At 43.3% G+C, this 14,696-nt stretch overlaps 1 protein-coding gene across 2 annotated transcripts in view; it reads right to left on the bottom strand.

The window, feature by feature from the left end:
* The window catches only part of LOC146384683 (equilibrative nucleoside transporter 1-like), a 32,421-nt gene extending 18,779 nt beyond the window's left edge, over positions 1-13,642 (bottom strand). The window contains exons 1-5 of one of the 2 annotated variants that reach the window (XM_084930125.1): positions 13,476-13,642; positions 8,123-8,263; positions 6,250-6,331; positions 5,822-5,994; positions 5,318-5,457 (exon numbers count right to left, since the gene is read on the bottom strand). In XM_084930125.1, coding sequence (XP_084786251.1) covers positions 5,318-5,457; positions 5,822-5,994; positions 6,250-6,331; positions 8,123-8,148 — 421 coding nt within the window. In that variant the 5' untranslated portion in view covers positions 8,149-8,263; positions 13,476-13,642. Of the gene's footprint in view, positions 1-5,317; positions 5,458-5,821; positions 5,995-6,249; positions 6,332-8,122; positions 8,264-13,380 lie in introns of both variants that reach the window. The other variant, XM_084930126.1, reaches the window with a different exon arrangement.
* Positions 13,643-14,696: the final 1,054 nt, after the last annotated feature.

Genomic DNA, 14,696 nt, shown 5'->3' with positions numbered 1-14,696 from the left:
AAACAGCACCATCACAATAAACTAGCTAGCAGTAGATAACAGTAGATACTAAATATTAAACGATATTGTGCAGCACGCAAGATAGACAGCGCACAATGTGCTTTGAGGCAGCAGCCAAGAAAGGTGTAGTCCGCGTCTGTGAACACCCGTGTGTACACCTGTGTGCACACCTGTGTGGATCAGCATGCTTGTATTCCAAAGGTTTCTCCATGTAACGATCTGCTAGGGAGTGTGGGGAGCCATAGCCCCGTCCACCAGGGTATGAAGCAGGTATGGAGGAGATCCAGGCCCCAGATATCCAGAGGCCCCAGAGTACAAGGACCCGAGGAGGACCACCAAAAAGGGGGGGAACCGTGCCACCCTCCTGGGAAGAGCTGAGTAGAGCCCCAAAGGAGAGGTCACCCAGCAGCTACGGAGCAGAGGCCAGAGGGGGTTGCAGTGGCGTGCCCGCGGGCTCTGCCGGCAGCCAGCTGTGCCAGAGAGGACCGAGCTTCAGGCCCAGAGGCCAGAGGCCTGAGGGCACCCCACCCCCCGGAAGGGGCCCAGCCGGGCCACAGGCGCCAGGCCCCGCCAATCGGCCACCAGGAGTGAGCCGGTACATACATGAGCGCCCAGCCCCAGACGACAAGGACCACCAACACACCAACGTCTGAGGGCATCAGCCACCGGCAGGGAGTGTGGTGAGGGGAGATAGGCCTCCATACTTTAGAGGGCCTGAGATGTTCCCAGAGAGGTGGAGTCTAAGACCCAACCTGACATATAGACACAGACGAACAGGCGCACACGGACACAGACGTGCATTCCCACCCCCATATACACAACCAAATACTCGGCACTCACCCAACGTGTAGACAGACACAAATAGACACTGCACAGACAGTCGCACTCCCCAAACATACTCTATATCCCAGGTCCAGGTACCCCCGCCCCCAGAGGGGCAAGCTGCACCTAGACCCACGAGATGTAACCCTTCTCTCTGGGGTGGAGGCAAGCGGACCACCTCCTTATCTGCAGTAGCAGGGAGGCCCCGCATCCCAGACCCCAGTCTGACGGCCAGCACCTCCTCCCAGCCCCCCAGCCCTGACGGCTAACAGAACCGGGGTGAGTGAAGACCTCAAACCTCCCTACGCCCGCTCATATGTAGTGTTGCTGTGTGCTGTTCTAAAGTGCATTTAAAACTCAGGAGAGCATGGTACTAGCTTCCTCTCAGAGAGCAGCACGGCTCCTCCCGAAAACCCTTAGCATCTAAATGCATTTAAAATTGAGGGTAGGGCACCAGCGCCAGAGGTGGGTTGGAGTACACCGACCATCCTCTGGATGCTGTAAAACGTGCCCACCCCCAAGGCCCTATATGTATGTGTTATGTGAGAGTGTGAGTAATGTGGATGTCTAGGTTGCAGAATAAAATTGAGGCACAGGCGGCCAGAAGGGGACAGAGGGGGAGTGCCTCCCCTGCACCCTGGTGACATACCTGCACCCCAAGCCCTGCGTGTGTGGGTGGGTGTGGTAGAGCGGGAATAGGGAGGCAGCTGAGGATGGGGAGGGAAGAAAGGGAGGGGCAAGCGGCCCCTCCCTGGGGCCAGCTCCCCTGCTGACCCCAGTAGGCACCCGCACGCTCTGGAACCCACCAGGGCAAGGGGGCCCAGGCCCATCCGGACCGGTGAGCGGATTCTACGAGCGTGATGGTTCAAACCCTGAGTTTCTACATCCTTTAACTCGAGCCTCCGCAAATACAGAGGCTTCTACTTCGCTGAATATGGCGCTTTTTAACGCTCGATCTCTGTCAAATAAATGATTCTTGTTGAATGATTTTATATTATCTAAAAAACTGGATTTTTTATTTCTGACTGACACCGGGCAGCGGGACGTAGAGTATTCGTCATTTGTTGAACTCTGCCCGAATGGCTATACTTTTATTACCCAGCCTTGGGTTTCTGGTCAGGGCGGTGGTCTCGCTGTGGCTTTCCAGGAACGTTTCTCCTCCCGCTCCGTGAAAATTGGACATTTTCTTTCGTTTGAGCTGCAGCTGCTTAAAATTGGAAACAAGGATCCGTTTTACTGTGCTGTGTTGTATCGTCCGCCTGGCTTAAATAGGTTATTTTTGTCGGAGCTCAGTGACTTCTTATCCTCGACTTTAAAGCTGTCTAGGTTGCTCATAGTTGGGGACTTTAACATACACGTTGATGATGACTCCGACCCTTTCACCAGAGATTTTATCAATATTATGGACTCATTTCATTTTGCTCAGCATGTGTCCTGTCCTAAGCATAGCAAAGGTCACACACTGGACCTTATTTTTACTTTGGGTTTAAATATTGATTTTATTTGCTCTGAGGACATTTTTATTTCTGATCACCATGTTATTGTTTTTAAACTGTCTTTTAATGAGCTTTTGTCCCCTGTTCAACGGAAGGTTAGCTCTTGTACCTTAGATTCCTCCACAGCGGAGAAATTTGCAGATGCTTTTAACCTACAGCTATCACCTCATAATGATGTTGACTCTTCAACCAATCTTTTGAATAATTATAGCCTTTTTATTTTAGATGAAATTTGTCCAGATAAAATGAGTAGAGTTTCTGCTTGCAAATCTCCTCCTTGGCTAAATGACAGTATTCGTTGTCTGAAACGTGAGGGAGGAAAACTCCCTCACCTAAATGTTCATTTCCTGTACCTAAAGGACCTTTTAAGTTCTTTTAATAATGCTATCAGAGATGCGAGGGCTGCCTATTTCTCACACTTGGTTGCAAAGAGCAGAGGTAATCCTAAGGTGCTATTTAACACCATTAGTGGCATTCTCCAAAAGTTGATTCTGTTCATCTGATGACATGATGTTTCATCATCATCCAGGTGACTTCTTCAGTCTCAGCTGACTGCAGGTTTCAATCTTATAAACAGTACATTTGCATAATGACTGAAACCAGCCCACTGAAGGAACAATGGGCTGGGAGGTCAGTTCCTTAATCTTAATTATGCAATTAACCCAGCCCATTGTTCCTTCAGGAAACGCTACGTCCAGATGAACGGAATCAACTTTTGGAGATTTACTTACCTGGAAGATTGAGCATGCATCAAGACATTAGTGGCATTGTTACTCCTGCTCTTTCCGCAGCCCCTATTTCATCTAATGAGGACTGTGACAGTTGTCTTTCTTTTCTTCTTGCAAAGATTAATAACATAAGAATGAATTTTTCTCATTCAGCACCTGTTATGTCTATCTCCACCTCATCACGCCCTGTCATTTAGGATACTTTCTCTCCTGTTTCACTACCTGAGCTGGTAAAACTAGTGAATTCAGTGAAAGCATCCTCTTGTCCACTTGACATTGTACCTGCATCATTATTCAAAAATGTCTTCCTGGTTATTGGTCCATCTGTGCTCACTTTAATCAACTCTTCACTGGCGTCTAGTATAGTTCCGGTTTATTTTAAAAATGCTGCTATTCTCCCACTTTTTGAAAAAACTGAGCTAGACCCCTCTCTTTGGAGGAGCTACAGACCTATCTCTAAATTACCGTTAATTGCTAAGTTTTCAGAAAAGGTTGTGGCTAAGCATCTTATAGCAGCTCTGGACAAACATAACATTTGCGATAAGTTTCAGTCCGGCTTTCGTAGAGCTCACTCCATGGAAACAGCCCTTTTTAGGTTCTCAAGTGACATTTTGATGAATAATGATGCAGGAAAATGCTCAGTCCTACTTATGTTGGACCTCACATCGGCTTTTGACACTGTTGACCACCACATCCTCCTCGAAAGGCTTTAACACTGGGTTGGTGTATCGGTACTGCCTTGGAGTGTCCAACCCTGTCCCTCAGGGTTCGGTTTTGGGTCATTTATTGTTCTTAATATATCTTCTCCCCTCCAGCATATAATGGGCTCTTTTGAGGACATCTCTTATCACTGTTATGCTGATTTATCTAAGCTTCAGCTTTTAAATGACTGCTTAGATTCCATCAAACGTTGGATGGCTGTAAATTTCCTCCAATTCAACGAGGGGAAAACTGAAGTCCTCGTATGTGCTCAGGACAGATTTGTATCCCAGATAGTGAAAGCCCTTGGTCCTCTCTCAGTGTGTGTTAAATCCTCTATCAGGAATTTAGGCGTCACCTTTGACTCGAGTCTCACATTGGATGGGCATGTGAAATCGCTGGTTCGGTCTTGTTTTTATCATTTAAGAAATGTGGCGAAGTTAAGCCCTATTTTATCTCGCCCTGAACTGGAGATAGCTATACATGCATTTATTTCCTCATGCTTGGATTATTGTAACTCTTTGTTTATGTGTCTAAGCAAAGGTTCTCTGGATCGTCTGCAGGTTGTGCAAAACGCTGCAGCTAGGCTGTTGACAAAATCCTCCAAGTATTCTCATGTGACACCATTGCTATTTCAGCTACACTGGCTTCCTGTTGAATTTAGAGTACATTTTAAGATCCTGGTCTTGACATTTAGAGCCTTGCATGGACTGGCACCAGCCTACATCTCCGATCTGCTACAGCCCGATGTCCCCAGCAGGTCCCTGAGGTCATCTGATCAGGGCTTACTTGCTATAAAACAGACTAAGATGAGGCCCCGAGACTGTGGACTCTCTCCCTCATACATTAAGAACTGTGGACTCAGTCGTTGTTTTTAAAAAACAACTCAAAACTCACCTTTTTAAAACTGTTTTTGGTTAAATTTCTGCCTGTTTTATATTGTCTGTTTTACCCTTTATTATTTGTTATCTTATGTGCAGCACTTTGTGATTCTGTCTAGAAAGGTGCTACATAAATAAAATGTTATTTATTATTATTTATTTATGAGCACAAGGAGAGATCTGGGCCCTTGTGGAGGAGACCTTCTTAATAAAAAAGTGTAAAAAATTTTCACAGCCTTCGGGCGAGGGCTCGATACAGTCAGTATGTGGTGCACTAAGAACAGAGTTAATAGTTTTAAATAAAAAGTGTTTTCTTTTGGCATCTTTTACAGTTTTTTTTGTTATATTGACGCCAACAGTTCTTTGGCATCTGGAACGTCACTTATAGTTTGTCCTTTTTCCACTCAGCTCGACGGCAGTCGCGTCTGACAGCTCGGATTTAGTTTTAGGTAGTCTGGTTTTTAAATGAGCCACAGTGACCAAAGCAGTCCGACAGGTGGAATAAAACCATGAGCTCAGTTCCTCAGTCTGGCTGCATAAAAAATCCGGGATCTTACAGACCTGGTTAAAAACTGATCTGTAAGATCCCAGAACGAATGAACGAACAAACAGATTAACAGACTGCCCTGTAGTATGGCCCAAAGGCTGAACATACAGACAAACAAACAAAACAAAGAAAAAAAAGACTCACAGTTGATGATGACGATCTTCACCATGGTACTGAGGAAGAAGTGGAAGGGCTCTAGAGGAACTTTCACAAGGACAGCGGTGATGATGAAAACAAGCATGATGACAAAGAGACTGCCCATGACACGCAGACGCTGTGAGATTCTGACAGGAGAAGGAAAAGAGGAAGCTCAAGGACTGGCTTGGAGCTCAAGGTGAGCAGATGCTCTTTAAAGGGATATTGTGCGGTTTTGGCTCAGGCGATAGAGCGGGTCATCTACCAGTCGAATGACCCGATTAGTTATTTGGACCCTGGCTGCTGCAGTCTGCATGCTGAAGTGGCCATAACCCTGATGCATCCATCAGTGTGTGTGTGAATTTTAGATGAGACAATAAAGTATAGAAAATACTGTTTACAGCTCGTATGAATGTGTGTGTAATTGAGTGACTGAGGTTTGTAGTAAAAATATAAGTACTAATACATTCACTAATACATTCTCTGATGTCAGCAGTGTGGCGCTTTACTCACAGTGAGAGCAGGAAGGAGTTGAGACACGTGCAGATGAGCAGTGGTAACATTGCACAGAGCGTCATCACGTTGTTGAATATGGCCTCGAGGACAGTGCGATCGTCACTAGATACCTCTGTCTGATTGGCTGAAGAAATTACCACTGAGGTGTCCTTCAGACGGCTGGTGAAGTACTGACAGACAGGCAGACAGAGCATAAAGCTGCAGTGACACTAACCCCACAAATACCTTTAATGACTCAGTTTACCTGCAGCTGGTCATGAAATACCTGCAAAACACCTCCGATAAACACAGCTACTCACTTCATCACAGCTGTTGTTTGTCTACAAACAAACTACTGTTTCAAATATAATGCAATATCTTTCAAAATAAAAATTTATTTTGAGGACAAAATAGTATGTAAGTGAAAACAGGAAGCAATGTCACACCTTGGTAGCAGTCATGAAAAAGTTCCACGGCAGCAACGTTCCCAAACCAAGCATGAAGAAAATCAGCCATACTCCAAAATACCTGCAGAGATTTTTAAAATAAAATGTTATTCTGATGCTTTCACTGTGAAAGAGTCGCAGAATAATGAGAAGTGGTAAAGGATTAAAACCAGGTATTAATATTTAACTAAATTCATCAGATCTGTTTCTGTAAGGTTTTCTGCCGGTGGATCAGCTGAGTGTCAGCTACTACTCAGGTGTGTCTGTTTTAACCCTTATCTTACATCATTTATTTACAGTCTCTGTACAATGGTAGCGCAAAGGGCCTAGCATTGGATGTGGTTGTAGGAGGTAGAGCAGGTCATCTACTAATTATAAGGTTGTTGGTTGCTAGCTGCTCCAGTCTGCAGTCTGTATGTGTCTTGGCCAAGACACTGATACACTCATTGGCATGTGCATGTTAGACAGAAAGCATGTAGGTCTAGAAAGAGGTGCTTGTATGAATGAGGTATGTTGTATAAAGTGCTTGAGTAAAACCGGTCCATTCACAAACAGCTGCTGTCTGAACAGACAGAAAAATCAGTCCTGCCTTCGTTGTGCTTGTCACGTTCCAGATCTCAAATCTTTTGGGCCAGAGAGAAAATTCAAATGCTTCCTGAAACTTAGTTTGCTGCACTGTGATGGGTTTAAAGTAAAGAACAGTGTGTGACTGCTGCACAGTGGCTGTGGGTTCATGGTCACAGTTAGCTTACATCAAGTGGAGCAGAGACTCGTTCACTGAACTCCACCTTCATACCAACACCTGAGAGAAACGCCCTCCAAAGAGTAACCTTTGTTTTCTTACGCAGCTGGATACATTTTCACTCTTACTTCAGTAAAGAATCAGAGTATCAGAGTAAAGTTGAATCAGTACTTCAGCTATTACTTGGAGTATTTTTCAACACTAGTATGTGTACTTCTTAAGTAAAGGATGTCTGTACTTTTGCCACCTCTGGTGGGAGCTTTTGGAGTCTGGCATGCCAGTATGAGCGATTTTGCCCATTTTAGTCTATCTTGTCTGTCCTTGTCTTTAGGGGATGCTGGCCTTGACCGAGTTTCTTTGGCCTTTCCTGGTGTTTTCTGCTAGCACAACCACTCCCTGCAGGAAGGTACTCTTTGAAGTTGCCAAAGCTTCGATGGGTGCCCTTTCTGTTTTCTGTACAGCTGACAGTGAGGAAAACAAGGTCCTTCAGGCCTTTTCACGTGTTAGGATATCTGCTAAATCCTCACCCATGCTGGTGAACCCCGCCCACTCTCTGCATGATGCAGTGTCAGGATGCTCCTTGATCCCAGCTGCCATCTTTACAATGCAGTCTTTTATAGTAATACATTCACACATGTTCCAAACATCTGTCTGTGTGCAACATCCATATTCATATACACTGCTAAATATGTTGCTTGTGTGCGCGCGTGTGTGTGTGTAGGGTGTGTTATTGATAATCAGTTTATCTCTGTGCTGCAGTCACTGCTTATCGTCACCCTGCAGCCACTTTTCACTCAGTTCACAAACGTCAACAAACCACTTGAAACTTTATGAAAATATTTAAAGATCAGAAACTAAAAACTAACCCGAACTGACCTGAACTAACAGCAGCTTTATCACATTAAAATCTGTCCCTGTTGATTTATTTGATTGCAAGTTTTGTTTTTCTGATACAACAAAACTTTAAAGAACATCTGATCATCTGTCACATTTGTTATATTGATTATATATAATAACTCATCATCAGCAGTGATGTCTACTTCTAAGAACTTCTGAACATAGTCACTGCTGATTGTTTTGTCTTTTTTATGCGTGAATGTGAAAATATTCTCACTTCTTTGTTTTACTCACTTGTCTTTCGGTGAGTTGGCAGCCATTTTTCTCTGAAGAATCAGTCAAGTGAACAAATAAACTGATCAGCTGATGGAGCGATGACTTGAAGGTCTAAGGTGCACCCCGTCGGAGGGTCTGGAGGAGGAGCAGGAGGTGGAGCTGTGTGTGACACAGATAAGAGTTCCAGAGTTAGGGTTAAAGAGTATCTGTTAGCTCTCCTAAATAGTTTGTTTGAAACATCACTTTAAATCCCTGAAGCTGTGATGTTGCTGACCCAGAGCCTTTCAAAAGAAAAGAAATTAATCCAAGACTTTCAAACACAGTTTGGTTCAAACTGAGAGAATCATCGTGATGCAAAGCAGCAAACTGAAGACTGATTGGTTGAAACACTATCAGGAGTCTGAAAACAGATGCACTGTGAACATGTCATGCTCACGTTCGTGTTATTTCTCACAGCTCGTTTGGTGTCTTTGAATATGTTGAGTCATTAGGGCATTGTTGTTCCTGCTTTGGTTTCGTTGCCTTGTGTTTCGGTGTTTTACTCTTTATTGTTTCTTTATTTGACCTTTGGTGGTATTTCTGTCATCTTCTATGTGTGTATTATCTTTCGGTCACTTCCTATTTTACTTTGAAAGTTAGTCTTTTTTGTGTCCTGTGTTAGTTTTGCTCCCATCTTTTATCGCTCTGATTCTTCTCACCTATTCTTAAACCACCTTCTGCGTCTTACAGCTTTGGTTGGATTTGTGTATTTTTTTTGGTGTAATATCCAGCCCTGGCTGATTGTGACCTACACTCGTTTTCACACCTTGGCTCGTGTGATTAGGTAGAGGATCAATAGGGGGTCCACGACCCTCTTATGGGGACACTCACATAACACTTAAATACCTGGGACTCTCCACCAGTTGCTCTTAGAACTGAAGAAGCTTCTCGGATGTGAAACGTCTTCAAGGAAATGTAAAGAAGTCTGGATGCTTTTCTTTCCGAGCTCCTTAAACTACGACCACCTACTACCAATTAAGCATATTAGGTGATGTGCATCGCTGTAATGAGAAGGGGTGTGGTCTAATGACATCAACACCCTATATCAGGTGTGCATAATTATTAGGCAACTTCCTTTCCTTTGGCAAAATGGGTCAAAAGAAGGACTTGACAGGCTCAGAAAAGTCAAAAATAGTGAGATATCTTGCAGAGGGATGCAGCAGTCTCAAAATTGCAAAGCTTCTGAAGCGTGATCATCGAACAATCAAGCGTTTCATTCAAAATAGTCAACAGGGTCGCAAGAAGCGTGTGGAAAAACCAAGGTGCAAAATAACTGCCCATGAACTGAGAAAAGTCAAGCGTGCAGCTGCCAAGATGCCACTTGCCACCAGTTTGGCCATATTTCAGAGCTGCAACATCACTGGAGTGCCCAAAAGCACAAGGTGTGCAATACTCAGAGACATGGCCAAGGTAAGAAAGGCTGAAAGACGACCACCACTGAACAAGACACACAAGCTGAAACGTCAAGACTGGGCCAAGAAATATCTCAAGACTGATTTTTCCAAGGTTTTATGGACTGATGAAATGAGAGTGAGTCTTGATGGGCCAGATGGATGGGCCCGTTGCTGGATTGGTAAAGGGCAGAGAGCTCCAGTCCGACTCAGACGCCAGCAAGGTGGAGGTGGAGTACTGGTTTGGGCTGGTATCATCAAAGATGAGCTTGTGGGGCCTTTTCGGGTTGAGGATGGAGTCAAGCTCAACTCCCAGTCCTACTGCCAGTTTCTGGAAGACACCTTCTTCAAGCAGTGGTACAGGAAGAAGTCTGCATCCTTCAAGAAAAACATGATTTTCATGCAGGACAATGCTCCATCACACGCGTCCAAGTACTCCACAGCGTGGCTGGCAAGAAAGGGTATAAAAGAAGAAAAACTAATGACATGGCCACCTTGTTCACCTGATCTGAACCCCATTGAGAACCTGTGGTCCATCATCAAATGTGAGATTTACAAGGAGGGAAAACAGTACACCTCTCTGAACAGTGTCTGGGAGGCTGTGGTTGCTGCTGCACGCAATGTTGATGGTGAACAGATCAAAACACTGACAGAATCCATGGATGGCAGGCTTTTGAGTGTCCTTGCAAAGAAAGGTGGCTATATTGGTCGCTGATTTGTTTTTGTTTTGTTTTTGAATGTCAGAAATGTATATTTGTGAATGTGGAGATGTTATATTGGTTTCACTGGTGAAAATAAATAATTGAAATGGGTATATATTTGTTTTTTGTTAAGTTGCCTAATAATTATGCACAGTAATAGTCACCTGCACACACAGATATCCCCCTAAAATAGCTAAAACTAAAAACAAACTACAAACTACTTCCAAAAACATTCAGCTTTGATATTAATGAGTTTTTTGGGTTCATTGAGAACATGGTTGTTGTTCAATAATAAAATTATTCCTCAAAAATACAGCTTGCCTAATAATTCTGCACTCCCTGTATATCGGATGACGATATAAAAACGTCTATCGTTTCATTTTACGCTATCGTTTGTTTCGTGGTGTCGCAAAATAAACTGTTTACAACAATATTTTCTCATGTTCTGATGTCACTGTAGTTATTATTAATTTCTTGAAGTTCTCTCTTTCTCTTATATTTAATATAACCACACTACGGACGGACAAGCGCCTGTTTTTATGCGTTGTAGTTAGCAACAACGACGGTAACACCATCGCGTGTCCGCTTGTTTATGTTCCACATAAACCTTTCACAATAAAGCTCAAGATCCTGTTGAGACTTTTCAAAATAAACTGAATCACGTGAAAGATGCAGAGTGATTACGGATGAGAAGCAAAAAAGACGCCAGGTGCTAAAAAATAAACCTTAGACTCAAACGTTAGAACAGGCTTTTCCCCGCAGCACGCCGTGGAATAAATACTCACAAAGAAAACGGCGCCGTTACAACCTATGTCTAAAAATGTATCGTTTCATGCATCGTTAAAACACTCGACTCCAGCTACATGACGCCCAGCTGGAAACACTTCCCGCAAGTCGAGCTGCCCGAGATTCACAGAACTTACAGAAAATGTTACATTTTTGTGATTTATATCGTTATCGGACGATAGATGTCTTATATCGGGATATGAGATTTTGGTCATATCGCACAGACCTAATTGCTTGGTTACGGTAATTTGTCTTTGACCAATGAGACCAGACTTGCTAACCTGGTTAAAGTTGCTGGTCAGATTTCAGGGAGGTCTCAGATCCAGCTGATGGACTTTTATAACAGGCAGGTGCTGAGGAGGTCATGTTATGTTATTCTAAGGAGCTTGGAAAGAAAAGTGTCTGAGCTTCTTTAGCTTGAAGCTTGAAGACGTAGACATAGATGCTTCTTTCACTCCATCTGTCCTCTCTGTCCACCATGTGAACATTGGCGTCCTCTCTGTGCGGTCACTGTCCACTTTTTTTTCTTCCTGATCCTGATAGTTAGGGCTGGATCAGGTGACCCTGAATCCTCCCTTGCTTATGCTACAATAAGTGTAGGCTGCTGGGGGATTCCCATGATGCATTGGCTGTTTCCTCTTCATTCACTATGTGTTAATAGACCTCTCTGCATTCAATAGTTAGTTATTATTAATCTTAGAAATATGATATCTAAGCAGATTCTTACTCTGGATGGCATTACCTCGGCCTCCAGTAACACTGTGAGGAACCTTGGAGTCATTTTTGACCAGGACATGTCCTTCAATGCACATATTAAACAAATATGTAAGACTGCTTTCTTCCATTTGTGCAACATCTCTAAAGTTAGAAATATCCTGTCTCAGAGTGACGCTGAGAAACTAGTTCATGCATTTATTACTTCCAGGCTGGACGACTGTAATTCATTATTATCAGGATGTCCTAAAAACTCCCTGAAAAGCCTTCAGTTAATCCAAAATGCTGCAGCAAGAGTCCTGACAGGGACTAGAAAGAGAGAGCTGGGCGATCGTGGCTCAAGAGTTGGGAGTTTGTCTTGTAATCGGAAGGTTGCCGGTTCGAGCTCTGGCTTGGACAGTCTCGGTCGTTGTGTCCTTGGGCAAGACACTTCACCCGTTGCCTGCTGGTGGTGGTCAGAGGGCCCGGTGGCGCCAGTGTCTTGCCTCTGTCAGTGCGCCCCAGGGTGGCTACAATGTAGCTTGCCATCACCAGTGTGTGAATGTGTGTGCATGGGTGGATGACTGGATAAGTAAAGCGCTATACAAATACAGGCCATTCTCCTGTTTTGGCTTCTCTTCATTGGCTCCCTGTTCAGAAATCCAGATTTCAAAATCCTGCTCCTCACATACAAGGTCTTAAATAATCAGGCCCCATCTTATCTTAATGACCTTGTAGTACCATATCACCCTATTAGAGCACTTCGCTCTCACACTGCAGGCCTACTTGTTGTTCCTAGAGTATTTAAAAGTAGAATGGGAGGCAGAGCCTTCAGTTTTCAGGCCCCTCTTCTGTGGAACCAGCTTCCAGTTTGGATTCAGGAGACAGACACTATCTCTACTTTCAAGATTAGGCTTAAAACATTCCTGTTTGCTAAAGCATATAGTTAGGGCTGGACCAGGTGACCCTGAATCCTCCCTTAGTTATGCTGCAATAGGTGTAGGCTGCTGGGGGATGTAATCGATTACAACCTGACTCTCTGCAGCTGCTTTTTAAGTCACTTTAAATTCATTTAGAGCCTTAAAGTCATTTCAGCCTCAACCTCACTCTGAGCTGATAATCAGTCACTGATGGAATTGCTGTCAGTTCAATTCAACTCAGCCCACCGAACAGGTTAAATTCACAGAGCATGCTACCATGGTAACCATCCCAGAGTTGAGGTCAACTCTGTTCGCAGAGGATAAAAGGATCACTTTTATCTCAGGATTCACAAAGTCAGAGTTTTAGCTGAACTTGTCAGTAAAAACATGGTGACCCCAAAACAAAAAATATCAGTAGAAACATGAGGCAGAATAATAAGGAAATCCCAACAGAGATCCAGGACGTTGGTGCTTTAAACAGCAGAAAAGAAGACAAACTCAGATATAAATGCAGGCTGTGCTGCATCACAGGTTTTCTGCTCCTTCCATAAAAGTGAGATTTCTCCCGCTGTGGACTGGAGCCCTGCCAGCTACACCTCACTACTGGAAGACCAAAGGTTCAGGCTTTTCCTTTAATTTGGCACCAGCCAGTACATTAATGAAAAAAGATGAAGTTCAGAAAAATCAGCAGAAAGTCTAAATGACGCATTTCTCTGACAGGAAACAAACCAGCTGAAGGGCTTTACCTCGAGTGTAGCCAGATATTCTTTCACTGATTCCTGGATGTATTGATAACGTTCAGCCGCTTTTTCTTCCTGCTGTGTGAACCAGTAAAACCCACCTTTTATCTCACTTTGCTCCGTTTTTGTCTGTTTTTCTCATCTGTAGCTTTGGTCGCCAGTCTGTTGTGAAATCTTTCTTCCTCTTTTTGTCACGTTTTTTCAAATCCTCTTTTCTATCTCTTCTCCTTCGTTCATTTGTCTCTCCTTTTTCTGCACCTTCAGCAGAATCACTTCTTCAGAGCCCATTGACCTTTAACCTCTGATATCAGTCAGTGCAATGGACTTTGTTTCTGTGCAAATAATGGAAACATGATAACGGAGCAGAACAACAGCACAGATAACGAGGAAATATCTGAGTCATTACTGATGTTGAATTTTCTTTTCTTCCCTGAACCAAGAAGCAAGTTCAACATAGCTGAGATTTCTTTCCCTAACTGGCTTCTGTAACACCATCAGACGGGGGTTGTCATAAATCAACCCAGAATTTATTTAATCCAACTGTGAGCGTGTTTGCGTAAATGAGGACAAGTCTACAACATGTGACTTATCACAAACATGGACTAGATAGTCAAGCCACGGATTTCACAAAGCAAGATGAAACTGTGATATCGGAAAAATCTGAAGATCTTAATCATGGAGTTCAGAGCAGAACTGCAGATTATTGTTTGATTTTTCATTTCAATTTGTAGTAAACAGAAGAATATTTTTTAATCACATTATTAATAATAAATGTAAACACCAACACCAGATGAATTAAATATCTCATCCTGTCAAATAAAATGCAGGTTCAAACAGTTTTGTTTTTATTTATTCCAGACTTCAGGTGATAATGAAACTTTACTCGATCAATAATTAAGAGGGTCACTCATTAATGACAGGATGAAGCTCCACCCTAAACACAAATGACCCACTGACATTTTTTAGCACATCATGTAGAACACAAATAATTAATCATTACACCAAGATCAACACATCTGGGTCAATTAAAAAAACAAAACAAAACACAGAAAACATCCAGGAAAGAACGAAAGAAAACATGGCCGACAAGATGAAGACACAACGTCCTGTTTCAGGACTGCAAACATCACAGATCCTAAAATGAACAAGATAAACCGCTAAATAAATGAGAGACAAAAAAAACGATAAGTTTGAGATTTGTTTCAAAGTTAAATTTCTCTCTCATTGTAATTAAAAATGGGACAGCGCCGTTTTGAATTAGTGAAAGAAAACTTTTGGCATCATTTCATGTGGTCAGCTGTTTGTCTGTCGCGTGTATAAAC

The sequence above is a fragment of the Perissodus microlepis genome, chromosome 6 (genome assembly GCF_051167445.1).
Source record: "Perissodus microlepis isolate ML-2025 ecotype Zambia chromosome 6, ASM5116744v1, whole genome shotgun sequence".
In the NCBI taxonomy this organism is placed as follows: domain Eukaryota; kingdom Metazoa; phylum Chordata; class Actinopteri; order Cichliformes; family Cichlidae; genus Perissodus; species Perissodus microlepis.
Note: the sequence above shows the minus strand (reverse complement) of the source record. Positions and strands in the feature narration are given on the sequence as shown.